At 39.9% G+C, this 26,942-nt stretch overlaps 1 protein-coding gene across 3 annotated transcripts in view; it reads left to right on the top strand.

Moving 5' to 3' along the window:
• Positions 1 to 26,942, top strand: part of ano11 (anoctamin 11) — a 99,296-nt gene that overhangs the window by 10,273 nt on the left and 62,081 nt on the right. For 2 of the 3 annotated variants that reach the window (XM_051931305.1, XM_051931304.1), the window contains exons 3-7: positions 6,134 to 6,312; positions 10,509 to 10,616; positions 11,104 to 11,240; positions 15,895 to 15,952; positions 23,837 to 23,947. In XM_051931305.1, coding sequence (XP_051787265.1) covers positions 6,134 to 6,312; positions 10,509 to 10,616; positions 11,104 to 11,240; positions 15,895 to 15,952; positions 23,837 to 23,947 — 593 coding nt within the window. Of the gene's footprint in view, positions 1 to 6,133; positions 6,313 to 10,508; positions 10,617 to 11,103; positions 11,241 to 15,894; positions 15,953 to 23,836; positions 23,948 to 26,942 lie in introns of those variants that run through there. The other variant, XM_051931306.1, reaches the window with a different exon arrangement.

The raw sequence follows: 26,942 nt of genomic DNA on the forward strand, positions 1-26,942 counted from the left end.
AGAACCTCCTGTGACTTGTACTCCACACATCAGGGCGCTATATAACCTGACATTCTGTTTGCCTTCTTAATGGCCTCAGAATACTGTCAGGGAGTCGATAGCTTAGAGTCCACTACGACTCCTAAATCCTTCTCATGAGGTGTACTCTCGATTTTCTGACCACCCATTGTGTATTCAAACCTAACATTTTTACTTCCTATGTGTAATACTTTACATTTACTGACATTAAATTTCTTCTGCCACAAATCTGCCCAAGCTGGTATGCTGTCCCTCTGTTATGATTTAACGGATTCCAGATTATCTGCCAGTCCGCCTATCTTTGTATCATCTGCAGATTTAACCAGCTTGTTACTTATTTTCCAATCCAAATCGATAATGATTCATTTGATTCTTGCATATCTTTACTTTCATCAGTAAACTTAACCAGATTGATAGTTATATTTGTATAAAGATCATTTAAATACATTAAAAAGACAAGTGGACACCACTTTTGCTTAATTTGGGAAAACGTCTTCTTCTTATAACCCTGTGCCTTCTTTATTTGAGCCAGTTTTGCACCCATTTACACAGAACTCCCATCCTTGAATGCCCACTTCATTTAGTTTGATTTTACCAACTTCTCATGTGGAACCTTATCAGCTTTTGAAAGATGAGAAAAATAAAATTGTATGCTCCCTTCTGATCAAATCTTTTTGGTGCTTCTTCCTAGATTTCCAGATATTAATGAAACATGGCTGCCCCATTGAAAACCTTATTATTTGTGTAGTAATACACCTGTATTTGGGGTCGCTCAGTCTTAAATTATTGTTTCTATTGACTAAGCTCATTAAAATTAACACAATCACATCTTTATATATAATACGCTACCGTGGCTGTTCGTTTGTCTGTCCAGGATTTTAAATCACCTATAGCTGGCAAACTGTTTGACCTGTTGACCTGAAATTTGGTACACATATACTTTGTGATGTCTACTGTCCGCTTTTGCAGTGATGATTGACCTCCAAGGTTACTCCTGTTTTTATTTTTATTTTATTATAGAATCAACTCTTGGCAGCGGGCACTAGGCTGGCTATGCGGCGCATGCGTATGGGCACCGTTCTCATCCCTACCACCTTTGCCGTCACTTCCCCTACCCCTTCATATCTTAAATCATTAAATTAAAGCAAATTAAAGACTTAAGTGCCAGCTTAAGTGAAAAATTAAAGAAAACATACTAAATAATTGCAACCCAAACACTGACTTAATCAGTTTTAACGCAAAAAGAAGCCGACAAAAGAAGAGAAGAAGCGGGCCGCTAGGGTGGAGAAAAGAAGAGCTGCTCAGGAAATAGCAGGTGCATCAACCTCTGAGCAAACGAATGGCAAATGTACAGAGAAAGAGGATGAGAACTAGGAATGATCGAGTCAAGTGTATTCACTGCACGTTATTGTGTAGTGCGCCGTTACTGGTTTTTATATAATGGGATAACATTTGCTATCTTTCTGTCTTTAAGAATTTCATTAGCAACAAATCAATTTTGAAAAGTGAGAGTTAATGGCTTATATATGTATATATGATGCACTGCAGAATTAATGTCATCCAGTTCTGGTGATTTATTTCATTTCAGCCATTTTAATCCTTATAGCACTTCACTGTCTGTTATCCCCCAATCACTGAGTATCTCCTTAATGAGTTCTGTAACTACTAGGAAATTATTGACTTCTAAGATGTAAGCACATAAACATTACGGAAAACTGAATTTAGAATATTTGTCATTTCATTTTCTGTATATTTAATTTATCCTTGGTGTTCCTAATACAGTCTATTAGATAAGGCATTGTCCTTTGTGGCTTTGAATCAGAGCTGGTGGTACAGCGCCACAGCGGTTAGTGCTGCTGATTTATAGTGTCTGGAGTTGGAATCGCTTGCTCACTTGTTATCTGTGTTGAGTCTGTACATTCTCACTTCTCTGCATGGGTTTTCTTTTCGGTACGCCAATTTTTCTTCTGAAATGTTAGGTCAATTGATGGCTCTAAATTGGACCAAGTGTGAGTGTATGCGTGAATGGGCCTCGCACTGGGCTGGTGCCCTGTCCAGGACTGTTTACTGCCTTAGCTCCAGTGCTTCCAGGACAGGCCCTGTGACCCTGAATGGGATTAAACAGGTTTGATCATGGCATGGTATGGCTTAGTAATGTTCACCTCACAAGAGCTTGCTCAAAGTTCAGTTCACACATTAAAATGAATCAATTCACGTTCATAGTTCACCATTTCAATTTTGAGCTAGCATGTTCAGTTCATTTTGCATTCCTTATATTAGGCAATTAGAGTGTTCTTCAATAAAATACAATAATTATGAAGACTTTTTTATTTAAATACACTTTATTGAGCTATACCCGGCAACAAACACATACAGTATAACCATACTAGCCATGTGCGCCCAACTACGTTGCGCGTATTAAAGTTGTCTGTGAAGGGCTCCCTGTTTAAACGCGGCTGCCAGTCGTGAACTGGGCCCTTCGTCGCACAGCATTATGATTTTTTATAAGGGAAACAAAATTACAAAACAAAACCCTTGGACATTGATTCGGTAGGAACGGCCTACATTGGGATTAATAAAGTATCTATCTATCTATCTATCTATCTATCTATCTATCTATCTATCTATCTATCTATCTATCTATCTATCTATCTATCTATCTATCTATCTATCTATCTATCTATCTATCTATCTATCTATCTATCTATCTACTCGGAATCACTGTCCGAATAGTAATTATGTGGTGGTGTAGGAGCATTTCTGCTTCCTTCCGTTCACAGTCCGTCTCGTTTTCACGATGCTGTCGTTTCCTCTCACAATCTCTTCTCAACCTTTCTCCAGTCTCGCAGGTTGCTTTGTGGCAATCCAAAGAGTAAGGCAATATACACGGAGCAATGGTTATAAAAGGGGGACACATAGGTATCCAGGCTCTTTAAAGCATAAATAGGGATCACTTCACTGACATGTGAGCAAGCCAGGGTACAACTGTGAGACGAGCAGCACTTGCTGGCTACAACGTAACAATAATAATTTCCAGAACGTGCTGTTACGTTGTCATTCATTTTACCCACTGTCTTTCTTTCATTCATATGTTACGTAGGCACGTACCTTTTATCTTCGGCAATCTCATTCTCTAACCAGGCCTCAGGAGCTAACCAGCGTAACACTGTCCACCACCCCTTTCGTTATTCCGGCACATTGTTGACATCCGTGAGTAACAACAACGTACTAAACTAGAAGGTGGTCTATGCATGCGTGGAATTCGCGGACAAACAAAGATCAAGATCCAAATGAAGATTATATGTAAAGATTAGTTAATTTAAAGCACAACAATTTGTTTAGTTTGAATGTCTGTGTTTTGAGGTGTGACTGGAGTACTACAGTCTTCAGTAGTATAAGCTGGGAGGAGATTCTTAATGCAATGCCTATGTTTTAGCTGTCTCTCTAATGCCATCTAGTGCTTCTTCTTCTAATTCATTCGCGAATAAACAAAGATCAAGATCCAAATGAAGATTATATATAGAGATATGCTAATATCCTACTGGTCAAAAAAGAAATTAAATAGATGCAATTATACATATAAATAACCTCTCTGTGTGACACAAACAGTGACAGTGCAACCTGCGTGTAGGTGAGCTAACTGATTACCCTGCTGGTCAAAGTTCACGTCACATATTGCATGTCCAACGGGGAAAAATGTAAAGTGGCCCCTCGAAGTACAACGTTTTCCTAAAAGCGAAAGCGGAGCTTCACATAGTGAAGCTCGTGTCAGTGGGGGTGCAGTTTAAGCACAAGCAGGCAGACACAGACAGGGCCGATTTGATTTGACGTTATTTTTTCCGAAAACAAATAAATGCCAAAAAATTCACACCAAATAAATATTCGTAAAAATCCACTATTTGTGCTTATCCGAACACCGAATTCGGATTCGGCTCCACCCCTACATTACAGGGTAAGGCAAAACGTTTAATCTGGACTTAAACCAGATCCAGAATGTCACCTAAAGCTGAAATCGCTTACGTTCATGCTATTCACTTGCAAGTACAATACGTTACGTTAAGTTCACCGTTATTAGAAAAATGTGCTTGTTCAATGAAGGCGCTCTTTTGAACTAGTTTATACACAACACTGGTTCACCTTGTACTAAAGTACTGAACTCTTCTATTTTCCCCTGTGTTCCTCTCTAATGCAGCCTTTTAACACTGCTGTACATTTCAGTCATCGCCATCAAGTCCTCATGAGCGCTGCACTTTATTTAGATGTTAATAGTTTGAATTAAGCTGACGTCATTATCAAAGTACGCATAAATGAAAACGAGCCGGTGGCCATTTATCGGGGAACGAGTTGGACAACCAAGACTATCGACTGTTGTGTGTTTGGCTGTAGTAACAGCAGCAAGAAAAACCCTAAGCTAAGTTTCTTTTGTATACCTTCGTTTCGTAAAAATCAAGTAAAAGAAACCAAAGAACTAACGGAAAGGTGACGGAAAGCTTGGCTATCCTTTGGGAATGCTATACTAAGGAGTGGTGGCTCTGAGGCTAGGGATCTACACTGGCAATCGGAAGGTTGCCGGTTCGAATCCTGTAAATGCCAATAGAGATTCTGCTCTGTTGGGCCCTTGAGCAAGGCCCTTAACCTGCAATTGCTGAGGGCTTTGAGTAATGAGAAAAGCGCTATATAAATGCAAAGAATTATCATTATTAAGTAAAAAATGTGACGGTGATTACTGACAGCATCAAAAGCTGCAATCTGATCTACAGTTACAGTATAACACATACATACGTACACACTAGTGCCTTCCAAAATAGGGATATGAAAGTGACACAAGTAATGATGAAATGTTAAAAACATCCTGTACTCCATAGTGAGTTTTTATCTTTAAGTAAATCCATTTTGAAAAAATTATTTGTATTATCGGAAGGGTTTCTTTTAATTAAATACGAAGTATTTGCTTTCAATTCCAAATCAGCAAATTCTCTTGTAACTCAGCAAAGCATCTTTTTGACAGGAGCACCAGCATATATGCAGGATGAAGTCAACCCTGACTAGGTTCCTAACTTAAAACTAGGCTATGCTGATGATTCACAAACAGCAATACTTAGTACAGTCAACCGATATATTCGGCAAAAGAGAAGGAATCAATGCCCTACAACTAGTGATTCCAAAAAGAGAAAGGTAAATTTTATTTTTGTCATTGTCTGTGATTAGACTTTACTTGCAATACTGCATAGAACTTTCTGCATCTAACTGAGCGATGTACATCTTCGACATTCCCTGGTAAAATGGCCGCTAAACACAAATTGTGACGTAATACGCATGCAACTTAATACAATCCATTGTCTTTCTATATCTTATGCAACTGCTTTTCCTCTTTTGGGATTTCTTTCTTATCTCCCTATTCATCTTCTGTGGATTTTTACTTAAATTGCCAGAGGTTTATACGTTTTGGAATAAGTTTGACCTGTGTCTCTGCCCAAGAATTCGCTCTGAGGTGTTGCAGATAAACACAACCAACCAGTTGTAAAAGTTTACATAGAAACTGTCTCGTCTTGATGAGTCGTCAAGGAGGGCTAGCACCATTCTTAAAATGAATCATACAGCACGATACAGTGTGCTTAAAGTGAAGAGGTCTGAATATTTCCAGAGTCCACTGTATATGCACTGCATGAAAATTGTTAAACTTTTGTTATAATCATTAAATCCTAATGGCGCATCTACATTTCTGAATTTTATCCTGTTTATGATAAGAAATCTAGACAGGCTTCTCCTGTTAGTGTTTTAACATACCGAGTTAAAAACAGCCCCTTACTACCTCTATACTGTACTTTTCTGCTCCTGCTCTCCTGTATTTGTAGGGCTTTCCCCAGTTAATAATTAAAGTCCACCACTACTATTCTAAACATACACTTATACTAAACTTTTTTTTCCCTGATATTATTAAAAATTCACATATTGACACCTACAACCTGGGATTTGCTCAGATCACAAAATGACAATTAGAGAGAGAGCAGAGCGTTCATGACATTACCATTCAGTTGGGTGCCGTTTAACTATTTGATGACGGTTATGTCACTGTAAAGATGCTGATGGTTGACAATGACTTTCACTCTTCCAGACTTTGTGCTGGTATGGGAGGTGAAAAACCACTCCCGCAAAAAACGCAAGCCTCGGAGCCGCTCTCAGGATGTGGATGAAGATGATGCCGAGGACTTGGACTCCAAGCGAGCTTCACACGGCCGGTGGAGAGACAAGTATGTCAGGAACCTGCAATCCTCTGGCTTGCTTCTTGAAAAGGTGGGTGGTGGGACAATGCCACACAGAAGTGGAAGTAGTCTGTTTCTTGTTAAGCCTTATTTGTAATTTGTCACTCTTTGGCTCTTCATATTTTTCTCCCTGTTTCTGCCTTTACCTTTTTTTTTTTGTTTAAATCTGATATGCTCTCCTGAGATTAGCAGATGTTTTCTAGTGACTGATTTTAAAATATATCAACTAGTTTGATTGATGTGCCCATTGTTTCCCTCAGGATGAACCAATAGCTGTAAATGAATATACAGTAGGTGACTATTTCCTGTATTAGTGACACTGTTCAGAAGTGTATTTGATAATATAATCACTACTCTCAGAAAAACACAAGAAAGAAATAGTCAAAAAACAGAATGGGATGAGAGAAAACATAACAAATATTCAAGCAAGGAATCAGAAGAGACCAGAAACAAAGGGCAGATCTAAAAAACGAACACACAGAGGCACACAGATCCGAAGCATATAAAACACTAATGGCAAGGGTAGAATGAAGAGTGAAACAAGCCTTATCAATGAATAAAGCCCTTTTGGGTCTAATGAGCTTTACATGTTGTCGCTAAGCAACAGTTAACCCATGATGTGCAAACTCCACGTGGAGTGAATGGCCAGAGGCCTGTTACTGAGCATGTAACCAAGGCAGACATCAGAAGACTCAAGCAACCAGGCAAAGAATCCTTATTTGACCACCTTTATGACGTGTGAGGTATACTAATTACAAGGGTGAAAATGATCACTTCCAAGATTTTTTTTCTTTAATTTACTGACTTTTTAATATTAAGATTTTTCAGTCATTTTCTGTCTCCAGTTGTTCCATATCTGGGCCAGCGGGATCAAGTGCAAGGCAGGAACAAACACTGCCAAGAAACCAATGCACCATGCAAACCCCACTCACTCAATTAGAATAAATTTGGATTCACCACTCAACCTAATACTCATACCTTTGGGATGTTGGAGGAAGGCTGCATAGAAATGGAAAGAACCTTCAAACTCCATACAGTGATGAAGCCACAATCTTAACTCAGACCTCTGCGTCTGTGATATAGTAGCACTGTGCACTTTGCTTGGTATTATGTTATTCAGCCATCTATCCAACAGATCTGCTTAGTCCAATTCAGTGTTGTGGGAGCTGACACATTCTTAAGCAGGAATGGGTACTTCATAGGAATCAACTCTGGACAAGAGAGCAGTCTACACAAGAATCGACTCTGAACAAGAGGGCAGTCTACTTAGGAATCGACTCTGAACAAGAGGGCAGTCTACATAGGAATTGACTCTGAACAAGAGGGCAGTCTACATAGAAATCGACTCTGGACAAGAGGGAAGTCTACATAGGAATCGACTCTGAACAAGAGGGCAGTCTACATAGAAATCGACTCTGAACAAGAGGACAGTCTACATAGGAATCGACTCTGGACAAGAGAGCAGTCTACACAGGAATCGACTCTGAACAAGAGGGCAGTCTACATAGGAATCGACTCTGGACAAGAGGGCAGTCTACTTAGGAATCGACTCTGAACAAGAGGGCAGTCTAAATAGGAGTCAACTCTGGACAAGAGGGCAGTCTACTTAGGAATCGACTCTGGACAAGAGGGCAGTCTAAATAGGAATAAACTCTGGACGAGTGGGCAATCTACATAGGAATCGACTCTGAACAAGAGGGCAGTCTACATAGGAATCGACTCTGAACAAGAGGGCAGTCTACATAGGAATTGACTCTGGACAAGAGCGCAGTCTACATAGGAATTAACTCTGGACAAGTGGGCAGTCTAAATAGGAATCGACTCTGAACAAGAGGGCAGTCTAAATAGGAATCGACTCTGGACAAGAGGACAGTCTACATAGGAATTAACTCTGGACAAGTGGGCAGTCTACATAGGAATCGACTCTGAACAAGAGGACAGTCTACATAGGAATCGACTCTGGTGAAGAGGGCAGTCTACATAGGAATCGACTCTGAACAAGAGGGCACAGGAAGACATTAATCCCTTGCCATTATTATCAAGTGCAAGGCAGAAACCAATGCTGGACAGGCACCTCAGTCCATTGCAGGGCACTTTTACACAAACATACACACTCGCAAATGTAGAGTTACCAAGCAACCAAACCTATGTGTCCTTCAGATGTAGTTGTGAAGTAGAGTGCCTGAATATTGGGAGAATATGCATGCTTCAGGCAAACAGCCACTGGATGAAAATTTGAACCCAGCGCTCCTTAGCGGTGAGGCAGCAGCACTAGCCATTAGGCAGCCTTTATGTACCTTTAACTGTCCTGATGTCTGCAGCAGACTCAATCTAAAGAGGACCACCTTTCCACTTAATGAATCAAAGGGTTTGCTCGGCTAGGAATAGATCAGAAAAGCACACACATACCATAAAAAGGAATAAGGCTGGGTTTGGCCCAGCAGAAATCTCACAAGGAGAGAAACACTCAGTGCGGCAGTTGGAGAGTATCTGTCCTGCTAGGGTGGATGGATGGGGACCATCTAGGGAATAAGTCCTGCTACCATAAAGTGTGATATTAAAAACATATTGGCAAACCTAAGGTATACCTTCAGTAGGGGTATTCAGGATTTGGTAGGAGAAGGTGTGCCCAGTCAGGATAGAAGGTGCCACCCCTGACTTCTGCAGCTACAGTATATAAAGGGCACTCACTCCCTGGAAGTGTTGCGGAAGAGGAGTTTGGTGAATGTTCCTTAGTACGGAGGAAGAGAGCATACAGATGAATTGTAAGGGAAAGGGGCTTGTGGTACTTTAGGAGGGAAGAAATTTGGGGTGCAATCCCACCTGACAGACAGGAACAGACACTTATATAACAAATGCACAATCTTTATTTTTATAATTCCTTTCTGTAGCATACACAATAATAATATGCTTTATGAGCCCAGGGCTATAGTATAAGAGAAACATTTCAATTATTTACCTGTGGAGTGCGTGGAGTTGAAGTGACTTGCTCTTGGTCACACAAGGAATCAAAGAGACAACTAAAATGGCACCCTTGGAGTTTAAAGTCCAGTGCCTTCCCTAATAGATCATATGTTTAGGCTCAGCAGGATTTTATTTTTCTATTAGAATTTCTGTTGAAACTTTGTGTTCTTTCTATAGTCTTACCTCCCTTTCTGTTGGATTGAATAATAATAATAATAATACATTTTATTTATTTGTAGGCGCCTTTCTAAACACTCAAGGACACCGAACAATAGATAAAACACAGATTATAAACTAAAATAAAAAAATTAAAATCAGAAAAAGCAGTCTTAAACAAATGAGTTATAAGTTTAGATTTGAAAAGTCAGAATGATTCAATATTTCTAAGCTCAGATGGTAGTGAGTCCCAGAGCTGGGGAGCAGAGCAACTGAATGTTCTGTTCCCCATGGTGGTAAGACGAGCGAAGGGGAGAGTCAAATGGATGGAGGAAGAGGATCTAAGGGTGTGGAGGGATCAAATGGGGGAGGTCAGACAGATATGGAGGGGCAAGGTTGTGGATAGCCTTAAAAGTTAACAGAAGAATTTTGAATTGAATGCGGAACTGAACTGGAAGCCAGTGAAGCTGCTGCAGGACAGGAGTGATATGGTGAATAGAGGGGCTTCTAGTAATGATGAATTCTGGACCAGCTGAAGCTTATAAAGAGATCTGCGAGAAAGACCAAAGAAAAGAGAATTGCAATAATCCAGATGAGAAGTGACAAGGCTATGAACAAGGATAGCAGTGGTGTGGGGAGTGAGGGAGCGGTGGATACGATTAATGTTACGCAAGTGGAAATATGCAGACCGGGAGATGTTATTGATGTGGGACTGAAAGGATAAAGTACTGTCAAGTATGACACCCAGACTCTTAACCTGTGGGGAAGGGGATACAGGCAGTAATTTGCATTTCTTTGGTTGGAGTGATGTTTTTGTGATAGCAGGCTGCTGAACTCTCTTCTAAGGAATAATAGGAAACACTTGAAGATCCCTTTAGGTGCTCAGCTAGTTGAAAGTTAACCATCAAAATCCTGTCAACTCTGTCAACACCCACCAACTCTACACTCTAAGGTGGAATGCTAAGTGTATTTCTTTCAAAACATGAATATCCATTTAAAGAGTTTCTAAGGTTTTTAAGGCCTAGTTTTCAAATCCCAGTGCTGGCTGTTTATTTGAGTCCAGCTGTCTGAATCCCACGATTTTACTGCTGTGTTTCTCACTACCAGGAGGAGACGGTGAGTGAAAAGAAGACCATTCACTACTTGAAGGTCAGTGCTCCTTGGGAAGTCCTTATCTACTACGCAGAAGAGCTGTGTTTGAGAGCACCTCTGCAGGTCAGTGCTGTGATTGCCAAAAGTATGAAAAACTCGGCATCATCGGCTAAATATGAAAGTCTTTTTTACATCCAGGTAGTTATTTACAATACCATACATTTGTATGGACCTTTCTAAGGCCAGCATCAACTCTAAAATATAATTGTTTGCTCATGTTTTTTTGCAAGCAGGTTAAGTGACTTGGTCTAGCTTTATGACATTTTTATTTTATCTTTCTCTTTATTTGTTATAATTTATTATACTTCTGGAACGTTTTTAACTGTGTAAATTAGTCAGTGCAGTCTAATAACAAATCCACTGAATATGAATTACTGAGTTGTATGCCATTAGACAATGTTCATTAAGCTCATTTTCACATATGACATCATCAGTCTGTTTTCTTACCATTCCTGATCCTGACCATGCTCTGAAGCTTTCCTAATGCATGCCGTTACTAGCTAAAACAAATTGTGTAATCTCATATGCAAAACTCTAATCCCTTTTATAGGAGCAGCCCAATCCTGACCTCAACTCATCAGCTCGGTTCCTGCAGACTCTCTGTATTCCCAACATGATGGCTGAGTTTGTCCCCAACAAGCCTGTCAATTACTATACTTGTGCCTTCCGCAAGTCTAAAGTGTCCAAGTAAGTAACTCTCCCCTTTGAATTCCTAAATGGTAGCTGTCATGTTCACATTGACTGAGCTCACACAGATAACTGGTTATAATAATAATACATTTTATTTCAAGGCACACCCAAGGACACCGTACAAACAATAAAGTCATAAAACCAACAATAATCAAACGTGCATGGAAATGTAGACATATACATATATCTATGGAACTGAAATTAAACAAAGCAAATAAGGTCATATAGTAGTGTAAACTAATCTAAGTAAGTGACTCTTAACAAGAGGGCAGTCAACATAGGAATCGACTCTGGACAAGAAGGAAGTCTACATAGGAATTGACTCTGAACAAGAGGGCAGTCTACATAGGACTCGACTCTGAACAAGAGGGCAGTCTAAATAGTAATCGACTCTGGACAAGAGGGCAGTCTACATAGGAATCAACTCTGAACAAGAGGGCAGTCTAAATAGGAATCGACTCTGGACAAGAGGGAAGTCTACATAGGAATCAACTCTGGACAAGAGGGCAGTCTACATAGGAATCGACTCTGGACAAGTGGATAGTCTACATAGGAGTCAACTCTGGACAAGAGCGCAGTCTACATAGGAATTAACTCTGGACAAGTGGGCAATCTACATAGGAATCGACTCTGAACAAGAGGGCAGTCTACATAGGAATCGACTCTGGACAAGAGGGAAGTCTACATAGGAATCGACTCTGAACAAGAGGGCAGTCTACATAGGACTCGACTCTGAACAAGAGGGCAGTCAAAATAGTAATCGACTCTGGACAAGAGGGCAGTCTACATAGGAATTGACTCTGAACAAGAGCGCAGTCTACATAGGAATCGACTCTGGACAAGAGGGAAGTCTACATAGGAATCAACTCTGGACAAGAGGGCAGTCTACATAGGAATCGACTCTGGACAAGAGGGCAGTCTAAATAGGAATTAACTCTGGACGAGTGGGCAGTCTACATAGGAATCAACTCTGGACAAGTGGATAGTCTACATAGGAGTCAACTCTGGACAAGAGCGCAGTCTACATAGGAATTAACTCTGGACGAGTGGGCAATCTACATAGGAATCGACTCTGAACAAGAGGGAAGTCTACATAGGAATCGACTCTGAACAAGAGGGCAGTCTAAATAGGAATCGACTCTGGTGAAGAGGACAGTCTACATAGGAATTAACTCTGGACAAGAGGGCAGTCTACATAGGAATTAACTCTGGACGAGTGGGCACAGGAAGACATTAATCTAATTAAACTAATCTAAGTAAGTGACTCTTAAGATGGGATTGGAAAACGAGTAGAGAATCTGTGACCCAAATGTTTTGTGGTAGTGAGTTCCAGAGACGAGGAGCTATACGACTAAATGCCCTGAGACCCATGGTGATCAGCCATGCATGGTGATGATGAGACCAGATTTGGGAGGCCTAAGGGCCTTTTGGGGGTATAAACATGTATTAGGTCAGAGAAGTATAATTGAGCAAGGTTATGGAGTGCTTTGAAGGTAAGCAAAAGAATTTTAAAATCAATGTAGAATTTAAGAGTAAGCCAATGAAGCTGTCTGTGGAAGACATGGAGTGTTGTGTTGTATGGAAGTGGTCTGAGTTTTAATACAGGCAGATGAATTCTGAACAAGCTGGAGTTTATGGAAAAACTTGTGTGGGAGACCAAAGAGAAAAGAATTACAATAATCAATGCAGGAAATGGGCGATGCATGAGTAAGGATAGCAGTGCTATTTAGTGTGAGGGAGGGTCACAGATGTGCAATGCTGTGGAGATGAAAACAAGATGACCACATAACATTATTGATATGGGATTGAAAAGACAGAGTACCATCAAAGATAACCCCCAGACTCTTAACCTGAGGGGAGGGAGAGACTGAGGTACCATCAAGTTTAAGTGATAAATTAGACTTGGAGCCAACGAGGAGCCCCTCTGCCTTATGGCTATTGAGTTCAAGGAAATTAGAAGAAAACCAAGATTTTATTTCAGGTAGACAGTCAGTGAGGCAGGAAGGAGGAAGGACAGAGTTGGGCTTTGTAGATACACAGAGCTGAATATTGTCTACTTAGCAATGAAAATTAATTCTATATTTTTTAAAAATGCCACCTAAAGGGAGCAGATTTATTAAAAACAATAAGGGGCCAAGCATGGATCTCTGGAGAACACCACTAGTGACTGGGAGGAGTGTGATTGAGAGTTTTTTAGCTGAACAAACTGAGTACGATTAGACAGATATGAAGAAAATCAAATAAGAGGGTTATCAGTTAATAGTAATGCTGATGGTAGCTAACTGATTCAACAAAATATTACGTGATACAGTATCAAAGGCTGTTCTCAGATCAAGTATTACAAGGACTGTTAAACGCCCGGCATCGGAAGCCATTAATAGGATGTTTACCAAGGCTGCTTCTGTACTCCGTTTTTGAGTGTTGAGGATTCTTCTGTCACTCTGATAGTGCAGATTGGAACGAGCATATGCGTGAAGGGGACCCGTGACAAAGACAGGTCATTTCTAAGAATTCTGTTTCGTTTCAATGATAGTTAAGAAGTCAGGCGGCTCCAACATTTCTACACAATCAGAACACTGGTAAAGAGATCCAAACTTTTAAACAAATTTAGATAAAAATAGCATAATGAATAGCCCTGGGCTTACTGATTTTGTAAATAAGATTTTTGACTAAATAAGACCCTTATCAATCCCACATATTTACATCCATCCATCCGTTATCCAACCCGCTATATCCTAACACAGGGTCATGGGGGTCTGCTGGAGCCAATCCCAGCCAACACAGGGCACAAGGCAGGAAACAAACGCCGGGTAGGGCTCCAGCCCACTGCATGGCACACACACACCAAGCACACACTAGGGACAATTTAGAATCACCAATGCATCCAACCTGCATGTCTTTGGACTTTGGGAGGAAACCGGAGCACCCGGAGGAAACCCACGCAGACACGGAGAGAACATGCAAACTCCACACAGGGAGGACCCAGGAAGTGAATCCGGGTCTCCTAACTGCGAGGTAGCAGCACTACCCACTGCGCCACCGTGTCGCCATATTTACATACTACGTCATATTAATCACAACAGATTTTCTGTGCCCAGTTTGGCTAACCATGCGATCCAAGTCCCTACCATGAAGTAATCCCTCATCTGTATTTAACAAATTCTTGCAAAGTTCTGCAAAAGTCTTGGACTGTTCATTGTGAAGAAAATAAAATTTGTTTTCTTATTTTTAAGTAAAGTTAAAGCAGGGCTGGCACATTAAATAATGCTGCCTAAATACCATTACCAAATATGAGACAAGGCACTTAATTCACATACAATTCATGTTCCTATACAGACTTCATGATAGGGTGCATTCTGTGAACATCCAAATATATATGTATGTATATATGGAAAAATTGTTAAACAATGAAAAGATCTATCTATCTATCTATCTATCTATCTATCTATCTATCTATCTATCTATCTATCTATCTATCTATCTATCTATCTATCTATCTATCTATCTATCTATCTATCTATCTAAACAATAGAATGCAAAATACGTATTAAAAACAATACAATGTATAATATGAAACTGAATGCCTAATGAAACTCGGCTGTATTGCTGATCCTGCTTGCTGCTCTAAATACCTCGGCTATTCCACACTCTGTCCTGAAAGCGACAAGACCCCTGCGGTTTTAACTAAACGATGCGAATATAAAAGACTTTTAGCAGATATTGTGACTGACACATTAAACAGATTCCAGAAAGTGACAAAATGTTACAAAATGACATACTGGGTATATACAGTGGATTCAGAAAATATTCAGACACCTTCATTTTATACACACTTTATTATGTTGTTCCTTTAATTTTAAATGGATACATGTGCAATTTTTGCTCATCATTTTGCACTCAGTAACCCATAATGACAAGCCCTAGTTAATTGCACTAGTAAATGAGTTTGTCTTTTGACTATTCTCAGACATGCCTGTCTCATTGAACTCAGGACTCTGTGTAGGAGTTCACACTTAACTTCCTTGCATTGTTATTTCACGTACCAAAGTGCCACCTCAAGCAACTGCCTTGTCGCCTCACACCTCCCACACACCGTCCCTGCTTAGGACGTCGTTTTCCAATCGTGTTATTCAGGACTGGTTAGGAATTAGATAAGACAACCAGCTAATTATACTATGCATGTAGCATTTTTAGCAAAATGAATAAATAAAATATGTATAGTTTTTCTCCAATAAAAGATGATTTTTAAAAAAGTGTACACAGAGTATTTGACATGGATAAATTTAAAAAATGTGTTTATTGAATATAGCAGATAATCCTGTTTGTGATGAAAATATTTTACAACTAAAATGGTAAAAATCATTGAATTTCTGTGTCATTCTTGTAGAGTATATCCTTTTACTTATTTTAAAGTTTTCTCACAGAACAATGTTTGCTTACTTTAGTATAAAAGATGTTAGCATTTTAATCATAATATGGACTAATTACTGAGAAAAAATGCAAAATAAAATGCTTATGCCTATAAAAATGGAAATAACTTTAACTCTTGCTGTACCTACATTATAATATGCTAAAAGAGTACTACTGTAATATTTAAAAATGTATCCACAAAAGCTAAGATTGTAATGACTGTTTACTATTAAAATTACAGGTTCTTGGGTTGTGAAGATCATGATGGCTACTTCACCAATACTCAAAGGCATAGAATCGTAAGTACAGTATCTGCTTTTCTACGTGACTTTTTTGGGTATCCAGTTCTATAGCTGGTTGAATGTGTTTGCCATTTTTTAAACTTGTTTTTTCGCCATATGCAGTTTACTTTGTTTTCATATTGCTGCTAAAATCCAAGGGAATCAATGCTGGGAGAATTATTATTCTTTTTTTTTTATTTTCTTGCCTGGGGAGAAGAATAAAGTGAAAAGAGTTTGTCTTTTGACTGCTGTCAGACATGCCTGTCTCACTAAACACAGGACTCCTTGTAGCAGTAAAGGGTACAAGTCTCTTTCTCCTTATACCCTAGATGTCCCCTTCTAGCTGAGTGTGTGCTCCATTAAAAGTGATTGTGCTATCCAAAGACCACCTTTTTCAGGTTAAACTCTTGGCTGATAGATTTGTAACTGGTGCTTTCTTTTTCAGTTCTTTTGCAACCAGTGCTAGTAGAAATTCTTCATATTTTTATACACTTTTCACATTTGGGTTGGTCTCTTTGATCCTTGACTCCCATGGCTCTCCCACAAGTCTCTCAGTTTGCTAACTGCAGGCTCTTCAGTCTGATGAACAATTTTTTTTATTTGTTGAAAGGTCCATGTCCCTTGTTAGATATACCTGTATACTTTCAATCTCCACCTAGCAGATCCATCTTATACTTTACACAGCTGCTCTATAGCTCAACATTTTTAACCTTCTTAACAGAATTCAGGGTCATTGAGACTGAAGCCTAACCCAGTAGCATGGGTCTAAGACAAGAAACAACTCTGCATAGGCCACCACTTCACCACAGGTCACACTCTCACATTGACAGGACCGGTGCAGAATCACCAATATACAATACGAAATGAGCAAAACCCACACACACAATTATGTGTGTGACACAAACTTACGATGCAGTGTCAGTGAGGCAACTGTGCCAACCACTGTACCAGCCCTGTGAGAAACAATCACTGACATAGTAAAAGCGAATATAGTCTATCTATCTATCTATCTATCTATCTATCTATCTATCTATCTATCTATCTATCTATCTATCTATCTATCTATCTATCTATCTATAGTGCTTTTCTCATCTATCTATCTATCTATCTATCTATCTATCTATCTATCTATCTATCTATCTATCTATCTATCTATCTATTATATAGTGCCTTTCTCATCTATCTATCTATCTATCTATCTATCTATCTATCTATCTATCTATCTATCTATCTATCTATCTATCTATCTATTATATAGTGCCTTTCTCATCTATCTATCTATCTATCTATCTATCTATCTATCTATCTATCTATCTATCTATCTATCTATCTATTATATAGTGCCTTTCTTATCTATCTATCTATCTATCTATCTATCTATCTATCTATCTATCTATCTATCTATAGTGCTTTTCTCATCTATCTATCTATCTATCTATCTATCTATCTATCTATCTATCTATCTATCTATCTATCTATCTATTATATAGTGCCTTTCTCATCTATCTATCTATCTATCTATCTATCTATCTCTTGCTGTCTGTGTGTTGCTCGATTAGTGCTGTCTGGGGTGGGCGTGTTCGAGTCGTGGGAAGCCGACGGGCGTCGAGCTCTCTGTGTAAGTCTTTTACTTTTTCTCCTTTTTTCTTTCTCTTAGTTGTTTTTCTTAGTGTTTTGTCTTAGAATTGTTTTTTTTTATAGTTTTTACTGTTAAGACGCGGCTTTGGCGGTTATCGCCATGGCCGTGTCCAAAGGCAGGGCTCCTGGTTTGTTACCAAAGGCATTTGAAAATCTTTCACGCCGTCATGGCGCAAAGGTCCTGGTGGACCCCCAGGTTTCTGCCGAAGCATGTGTGGTGGGAGTAGGAAAAGTTGTCGGCTATAAAAATGTCCTATCCGCCTCCAGAATGAACAAGGCTGTGGTTGTTTTTTTAAACGACGAGTCTCTTGTGAATACACTCGTTGAAGAAGGGGTTGTTATCAATGGCGCATTAGTTCCTGTCCTGCCGTTATCAGCGCCTGCGAAGAAAGTTATTGTTTCTAATGTTCCACCTTTTTTAAAAAATGATATTTTACTAAGGGAATTGAAACGTTATGGGCAGATAATGTCTGATATAGTATTGATCCCACTTGGCTGCAAGATGCAGGAATTAAAACATGTGGTCTCCTTTCGGAGACAAGTTTATATGATTTTAAATAACATGAATGAGGAAATAAACGTGGCGCTCAGGTTTAAGGTAGAGGGCGATGATTATGTAGTATTTGTCACTTCAGATACAATGAAATGCTTTAACTGTGGCAGAGCTGGACACAAGGCGGCACAGTGCAAACATGAACCTGGGGTGCTGCCGGGCGGCTCCGCTCCGATTAAGGAGAACAATGACGGGGTTAACGATGAAAACTGCGAGTCTGAGTATGAAAGTGAGGTGGACAATATGGAGGATGATGTGTCTGAGTGTACTGATCAGTTGGAGAGTGCGGGTGTTGTGTGTGATCGGCCTGCAAGTTTTCTGTCTGTAGACGCTCCAGAGAAGAGCGCGCTTCTTGCTGCCGATGAAAAGCCGGCTGAAGCCGACAGTGCAGTGTGTAAAGTAAGCACAGAGCCTGAGACCAGTAGCAGTGAGGGGACGACATTGAACGCTCTTTCCGAGGGAGCTGCGCCAGTCGCCACTGCTGTGAACGAGTCTCAGGTAACCGATGAAGCTGCACAAGTTCAGGCCGCTGAGAACGCACTGCTGACGAAGCAGAGCTCGGCGCAAGTCGTGGAAAGGCAGATGAGTGAGAGGCCGATGGACGAGGTGTGTGCCGTGGAGAGTGGGAGTGCAAGTGTGAGCGAGAGGGATGAGAGTTTCAAAGTGCCCCGTCATAAGCGAAAGAATAAATCGGAGAATACGAAGTCTGCAAAGAAAAGCCTCGTGTCCAGCGAGCCATCCAGTGAACGCAGTCACTTGTTTAAAAGTTACAGTGACTGTGATGTGGGTGACAGGGAGGATGAGGGCAGTGACACTGACGCCTCCGTGAGAAGCGAGTCCTCATCAAGGTATACACTCGGAGGCGGATACAGCACCGCAAGTATTCGGTATTTCTTGGAATTTATTGAGGGCAAGAGAGGAGTTAAAGTGGAGGAGCACTTCCCAGATGTTCAGCTCTTCCTGGTGTCAGCACAGAGGGTGATGCGCAATGCCGTACAGCTTGGTATGGACCAGAAAGAGTCCGTGAGATTAAAGAATCTGATCAGTAGGGTTAGGAAATCACTGCTTTAATCATGATGGAGGTAGCTCTACGTTTCTTTTATTCGTTTGTGTTGTGTAATTTATTGGTCACTCCCTTGTGTTTTGTATTAATGGACTCTTTACATATTGGGAGTCTAAATGTAAATGGGTGTAGGGGAGACGCAAAAAGGGCTGCTGTTTTTGATTATTTAGGGCAAAAAGGCCTTCACATAGCACTACTTCAGGAAACACACACCGATATTAGGAATCAGTCGGACTGGCTACGTGAATGGGGGGGTCAGGCTGTGCTTAGTCACGGATCCCATATCAGTGCTGGGGTAGCTGTGCTGATTTCCAAAACTGTAAATTTACAGATCACTAATATTAGAGAGGTGGTGGCTGGGCGCCTGCTGGTGGTGCAGATTAAAGTTGGTGATCAGGACCTCGTGTTCATTAATTCTTATGCACCAACAAATGGTCGAGAGAGGATCTGTTTCTTTGATTCATTGAGAAAGGTGGTGGAATCGTTTATTAATGGGGAAATCCTTCTACTAGGAGGGGATTTTAATTGTACAGAAAATGCTCAACTGGATCGAAATGGCACTGAGCCTCATCCAGCTTCTGTCAGAGTATTACATACTTTATTACAGCAGTCAGATCTGGTGGACGTATGGCGGAATAATTTTCCTACAGATAGACAATACACCTGGGTAAAAGGGGGGGGGTGGCCGCATTTCAATGGCACGGTTAGACAGGTTTTACTGTTCACGGCATCTTCTGAATACAATCACCACTACTTATATCTGTCCTTTCGGTCTTTCTGATCACTCGCTAGTAGCATTAAAGCTCACCTTTTCTAAAAAACTTTTGTTCAAGTCTTTCTGGCAATTCAATGTTTCCCTGTTGGATGATTCGAACTTCCTTCAGTGCTTTGAATTTTTCTGGCAGCAATGGACCCTCACTAAATCCAAATTCACTTCCCTCAAACAATGGTGGGATATCTCAAAAGTACAGATCAAAGCTTTTTGCCAACAATACACCAAGCAAGTGACGAAGAGGAACGTGGACCATATGAAAAGCCTGGAGGAGGACATCACTGAACTACAGGCTACTCTTCAAAAAACTTTTGATAAGGATACTTTTGAAATTTTAACAGCAAAAAAACATTCACTGTCTCAGCTTCTGGAGTTGCAGGCTCAGGGGGCTTTAGTGAGGTCTCGCTTCCAGAATCTGAATCACCTGGATGCACCCACAAGGTTTTTTTTAGTCTTGAAAAGAAGGAAGCACAGAGCAAGACAATCCATATGCTCCGTGACACCAACGGTCAAGAACTGTGTACTACAGGGGAGATAAGAGACTTTGCTGTATCGTTTTACAAGAATTTATTCAAGGAGGAAAGCATCGATGAGGCTGCAATGTCTGAGTTCTTGGAAGGTATGCCATCAATTTCGGAAAAGTTAAAATTACATCTGGACACCGAGATTACTCTGCAGGAACTCTCTGACTCACTGTCTAATTTAAATGTTGGAAAGACTCCGGGGATTGACGGGATTCCAACAGAATTCTATAAGTAGTTTTGGCATCTGTTGGGACCAGACATGCTTACAGTGTTTCTGGAAAGCATTACGGTTGGTGAATTACCACTGAGCTGCAGAAGAGCCGTCATCGTTCTGCTACCAAAAACAGGGGACTTGTGTCAAATCAAAAACTGGCGTCCTGTGAGCCTATTGTGTACAGACTACAAGATCTTTTCAAGGGCCTTGGCCAACCGCCTGAGGAATGTAATGGACTCTATAATTCACCCGTGTCAATCATACTGTGTGCCAGACCGGTCAATACATGACAATATATTTGTATTGCGGGATGTTATCTCAGCATGTAATCTGTGTGGGGTTGATTTGGGGATTCTGTCCCTAGACCAGGAAAAGGCTTTCGATCGAGTAGATCACCGATATTTGTTTAATACATTGAAAAGTTTTGGTTTTGGGGACAGTTTTATAAATATGATAAGGCTGTTATATACTAATATTTTTGGAGTTTTAAAAGTCAACGGTTCGCTGAGTGCCCCATTCTCAGTAAAGAGAGGAATTCGACAGGGCTGTGCTTTATCTGGAATGCTATATGCTTTATCAATTGAACCATTTTTACGTCAGATAAGTCGCAGACTGCAGGGTGTGGTTTTTCCTATGTGCCCAACTGTTAATTTTAAATATTTGGCCTATGCTGATGATGTTGTCATCTTTGTCACATCAAACGATGACATAAAAATGTTAATTTCATGTCAACAAGTATTTGAGAAAATATCTTCAGCAAGAATCAACTGGGCCAAAAGTACCGCTTTTTTGGTTGGCTCCTGGACAGCATGTTCACCACCAGATCTGCCCTTAGAAATGAGGTGGGACAGAAGGTGTTTTCGATATCTCGGGGTGGTGATGGGTGCTGAGGGGGTGGACAACAGTAATTGGGAAGGATTTTTAGATAAAGTAACTATGAGACTGAACAAATGGAAGTGGATTGTGTCTAAGCTGTCTTACAGGGGACGTGTGATTATAGTTAACAATTTGATAGCCTCAATGCTCTGGCACAAACTTGTGAGTGGGGACCCTCCTCCTGGGCTTTTACACAGAATCCAGAAACTTCTGGTTGATTTTTTTTGGGGGGGCCTACACTGGATTAAACAAAGTGTACTGTTTTTACCTTTGGAAGAGGGTGGTCAGGGGCTCATTGATGTTGTCTCTAAAGTTGCACAATTTCGACTTCAGGTTCTGCAGAAGGTTTTTTTTGTTTCTCATCCTCTGAGTTGGAGAGAGATGGCGATGGGTTTCTTCCGCCGAGTGGGAGGCTTCGGTTTTGATAAACAACTTATGGTGATGAACATTCACAAAATGGACCTGTCCAGCCTACCCCATTTTTACAAGGGAGTCTTATTAACGTGGCACTTTGTCTTTAAAAGAAACTTTGCTACATCTGGTTGGTTGGCTGATGAGCCTTTAGTTTTCAACTCTGTTTTTTCATGTCCTCTGCTGTTAAGTGATAGTTTTGTTAAAACACTCATCACACATCAAATACTTACACTGTCCCAAATTTATGATGACAGCAAGAAGTCCTTTATTGACCCAGCAGTGCTATCTTCAATACTGGGGGTCAAGTCAGTCAGAATGCTTCAGAGTTTTTTATCATTCATGGCCAAAGATTATCATCGGCTGAACAACTCGATCAGAGCAGTGAACACAGAGATGGAGGTCTGCCCTGCTGTTGATCTGTCCTCACTCACCGATAATACGATCGTGTCATTCCATAAAGGGGAAGTCGTGAGTTTTAAGTCTCTGTCAAAAGGGGACCTTTATAAATATTGTGTAAAAACTGTACACTTTGCAGCACTAAAAACAGCATGTGACACACCATGGAGAGAATATCTGGGGGTGGAAGGTGGGAGTGCACCTGCTTGGAGGGAGATATATAAGCCCCCGAATAAGAAAAGAACAGCAGACTTACAATGGAGAATTCTGCATGGGATTGTTGCTACCAATTCCTTTTTAAAAATAATTGAGCAGAAAGAGGATGATACTTGTGTATTTTGTGGACAAAAAGAAACTATATTCCACTTATTCTTGCAATGTATGAGACTTAGTTTTTTTTTCATTTTTTTAGTGAAATATGTAGTAGGTTAATGGGGAAATTTAACAATATCATGTTCATTTATGGAACAAAATATAATAAGGAAAATCGTCAAAAAGTTCAACTATTAAACTATTTATTGGGTGAAGCAAAATTAGCAATTTTAAAGAGTAGAAATAATAAACAATCTGGGACAGGGGCTACTGATGCTGTGATGATTTTCAAGATAAATGTACGCTCCAGAATAATAATGGAATATACGTATTATAAATTGATGAATACATTAGATTTGTTTAAAAATGTGTGGGGGATTAAAGGGGTGCTTTGCTCCATTGATGATGGAGAACTAAAAATGATTGTATGAGAAATTATTGAAGTTCTCCTTTTTTGTGTTTTCTTATAATGATGTAAAATAGATGAGCTAATCGAATGGTGTAACATCATAATATTTCTGTTGAAGTTATGATTTGGGACTTTTAAGTGCTTATTTGATACGGGCTCAGGGGGTTTAAATTGTAAATTAGAAGAATGGAAAAGTTTTTTTTGGGTCATTTCAAATTAATATAAGAAATAGTATATCAAATACGGACTGCAAGGGAATTGATTCTCATTTGATGCAGCAACCTGTAAAATATTGGTTATTTGTTACCTGTTATATATTTGATTTATTGCTATTTGATCAATAAAGGTCTTTTAAAAATAAAAAAATATCTATCTATCTATCTATCTATTATATAGTGCCTTTCTCATCTATCTATCTATCTATCTATCTATCTATCTATCTATCTATCTATCTATCTATCTATCTATCTATCTATCTATATATTATATAGTGCCTTTCTTATCTATCTATCTATCTATCTATCTATCTATCTATCTATCTATCTATCTATCTATCTATCTATCTATCTATCTATCTATCTATCTATCTATCTATCTATCTATCTATTATATAGTGCTTTTCTCATCTATCTATCTATCTATCTATCTATCTATCTATCTATCTATCTATCTATCTATCTATCTATCTATCTATCTATCTATCTATCTATCTTTTTTCTTTCCTTGTACAGGTGTATGAGATCTTAGCTCGGACAGTATATGGAAAGCGAAAGCGTGCACAGATTGGGATTGAAAGGCTTCTTAATGAAGGTGCCTATTCAGCTGCATTCCCACTGCATGAGGTAAGGCCAGACCTTTGTTCCTTTTGTCATTTTGGGATTTTGAATGTAGTGACATGTGATGAGTGACTGTGTGGGCCTCATTAGAACGTGACTGCTCTTTGTTGGCTTCATATGTGCACAATTTTCTGGATGATGAATGTTGGTTGGGACCACACTGTGTATGCTTGCTCTTGTTACACCCTTGTTTTAAAATTGAGCCGCAGTGCTTACTTATAGTAACCCTTTGTGCTCCAGGATTATTATGACAATGTGTTTTTAATCAGACTATCAAGTAAATATTGTTATATTAATCAGGTCAGGAGGTAACAACAAATCTGGTTAATACAAAATTTAAATGGAGAGTTTGCAAGACTGGTGATTTATAAGTCACTTTAGGCAGCATGACACACTGTCACAGGGTATGAATGAAACAGAAGGAAGTTTTGGGTCCTACTGTATAAAAGGCAGTCCTGTAGTCATTAACCAGTCATTGATGAAAAAGGGTGCTGAAGACTGATGCGAGGTGTACTCTGTAATGGACAGGCAATTAGCAGGAGTCCCAAAGTGCAGCATCAGAGAGCACCCCTCAGTGAATCTTGTCTTAGATGTGATTTGTCAGCCAACTGAATTCCACTCTTGTCAGTGTAACACGATCACATGTGATTACGGTCGACTAAATAATTGAAAACTATTTCGAAACGTCCCTGCTCCCCTAAATTGGATGACGCTAGTTTGAGAATGACTTACACAAATGATTCAATCAGGATATAATGCAGACTCTCTTGGGTGTATGGAACTCTCCTGATAGATGTTACCAATGTAGGCTGGTGGGTTCATTATATTTTGCAGCATACCTTTGTAAAAGACGAACACCACAAGCTATCAGAGCACTGTTGTCAATGACATGCAGGCTATCAAGGCAATGCTGTACTCATTGTGGGAGTGGAGTTTTTCATTAGGATAATGCTCCATGTCAGCAGGCTAAGAAAATTCTGGAGTGTTTCAAACAATTTAAACTCTGATCCCTGAAGCTATGTGGCATACGTGTTAAACTGCTGTCTAGTTTTTGTTTAAACCAAAGCATGTTTTACAACTAAAATCTTTTGCAGTCTTATCTCATATACTCTTCCCCTGCTTATTTGAAATCCTTTTGCTGTACCTTTGAATGGCAAAGTATTGAAAAGGACAGGAAGTTGATATCAACATAGTCACACTCCATTTCTACTTATATACGATATATAGGAAAAGTATTGGAATCGTCCAAAAGTTTGATTTTGAGATTTTGATGAATCTCAACGTTTTAGACCTCCCTGAGTCTGAGAATACCATTTTTGAAATGGATGCATGTAAACACGTTAACTTGAGTACGCATTCACTTAGGTCAACCAACTTTGCATACAAGTATTAGATACAAAACACAGATTTCTATCAACTTTTGGGCTATTTCCGCTAACCAGAAATGGTGCTTTTTTATTCATGCAGCTACAGAATCTGATTTATTCAACTTTACTTTTATAATAATTGTTCAATATATTATTAATTTGATTTGTTGTTGATGGTTCTTTAATGTACATAATATAAAAAATATAATCATTGTCTTGTGGTTTACTCCTCAAATATTCATCCCCATATCTGAGTATACGAGAAAGTCGAGGGGAGAGCACTCCCGATTTTTTTTAACTGCTTTGATACAGAATTATGTGAGAAGCGGTGTCATATGAACTCTTCATGTAACCATCTAAAGCTGTGTTTTGATTAAGATTTTTATATTGTGATGGGTGGCCATGGCCACTACCTGACTGGGACGCCAACAGAGTGGAAGGACCAGGGGAGGGGGCATTGGTGAGTCTCTACTTTCCCTGGGACACTAGAGGGCAGCCCTCCTGGGTGGCAGGGCATGTTGGGAGCTGGAGTTTGGTGCAGCCCTGTTGGGTTCCGTGTGGGCCGCCAGGGGGAGCTGCAGAGCCCTATAAAGGACCTCCAGCACACATGGGAATGATTCCAGGTACTACTGAGGAGCCACCTGGAACACTCCTGGGACCTGAATAAGAGGAGCTGCCTCCCTCCATTTAATGGCCAGAGTCGGGAGGAAGAGGACAAAGCCTGAGAAGGAGTGGAGGCGGATGGACTGGCGGCAGAGAAGAGAAGGAAGGGACTGAATTGTGTGTTACATTGGTGATTTGTGCACAGTGTGCTCTGTAAATAAGCTGGGTGTTGTGTTTGAACCTGTGTCCTGCCTGTGTCTCCAAGTCTGGCTTCACAATATCTAAATGTGAGAATTTGCTTAGGGTCGCCAGTCAAGCTAACACATTGTATTTGCACTGACAGAGATAATTGGATGTGATGAAAATCCAAAGAATCTCACACTAGAAGGAGCTCTTTCAGGTAGACGCCTGGACCCTCTCTTGTTCTGACCGTCACATCTTGCCAGCCCCTGCTCCAACCCAAAGCATGGGTCACTGAGTAAAGACATGACACCCATGGAATTTGTTCTAAGAGTGTGGCTTCCAGTTTTAACAATTATAGATGCTTTTGAGAAGCCACTTATATGATAAATAATTCACAGACACTTTCGTCTACAATCATTTCTCAAAAAAGGTTTAATGCAGGCACACACACCCACTGCCATTGTGTTTTAGCTGTGCTGACACTTGAGTCTTTTACCAAAAAACAAGCTGAGGTCTGTTTGTCTTTTAATAATAGGAATCAGATAAGCAAGCAGCCAGGTTAATTATAGTCAAAGTGGTCTAACACCTTTGTTTGCTCTTCACATGTTGACCTTCAACTAAAGCTCCAAGGACAAAGTAGCAAACCTCACCCGCTTTAAGTTAATCAGTTAAACCGTGGATTCAGACCACTTCACTTTCTACACACTGTATTGTGTTGAAGATTTAATTTCAAATGGATAAATTTGACATTTTTGCCCATCAGTGTGCACTCAATAACCGGTAATGGCAAAGTGAGAGCATGTTTTCAGAAAGGTTTGCTGTATATCTCTCTATTATACTGTAATTAA

The sequence above is a fragment of the Erpetoichthys calabaricus genome, chromosome 8 (genome assembly GCF_900747795.2).
Source record: "Erpetoichthys calabaricus chromosome 8, fErpCal1.3, whole genome shotgun sequence".
In the NCBI taxonomy this organism is placed as follows: Eukaryota; Metazoa; Chordata; class Cladistia; order Polypteriformes; family Polypteridae; genus Erpetoichthys; species Erpetoichthys calabaricus.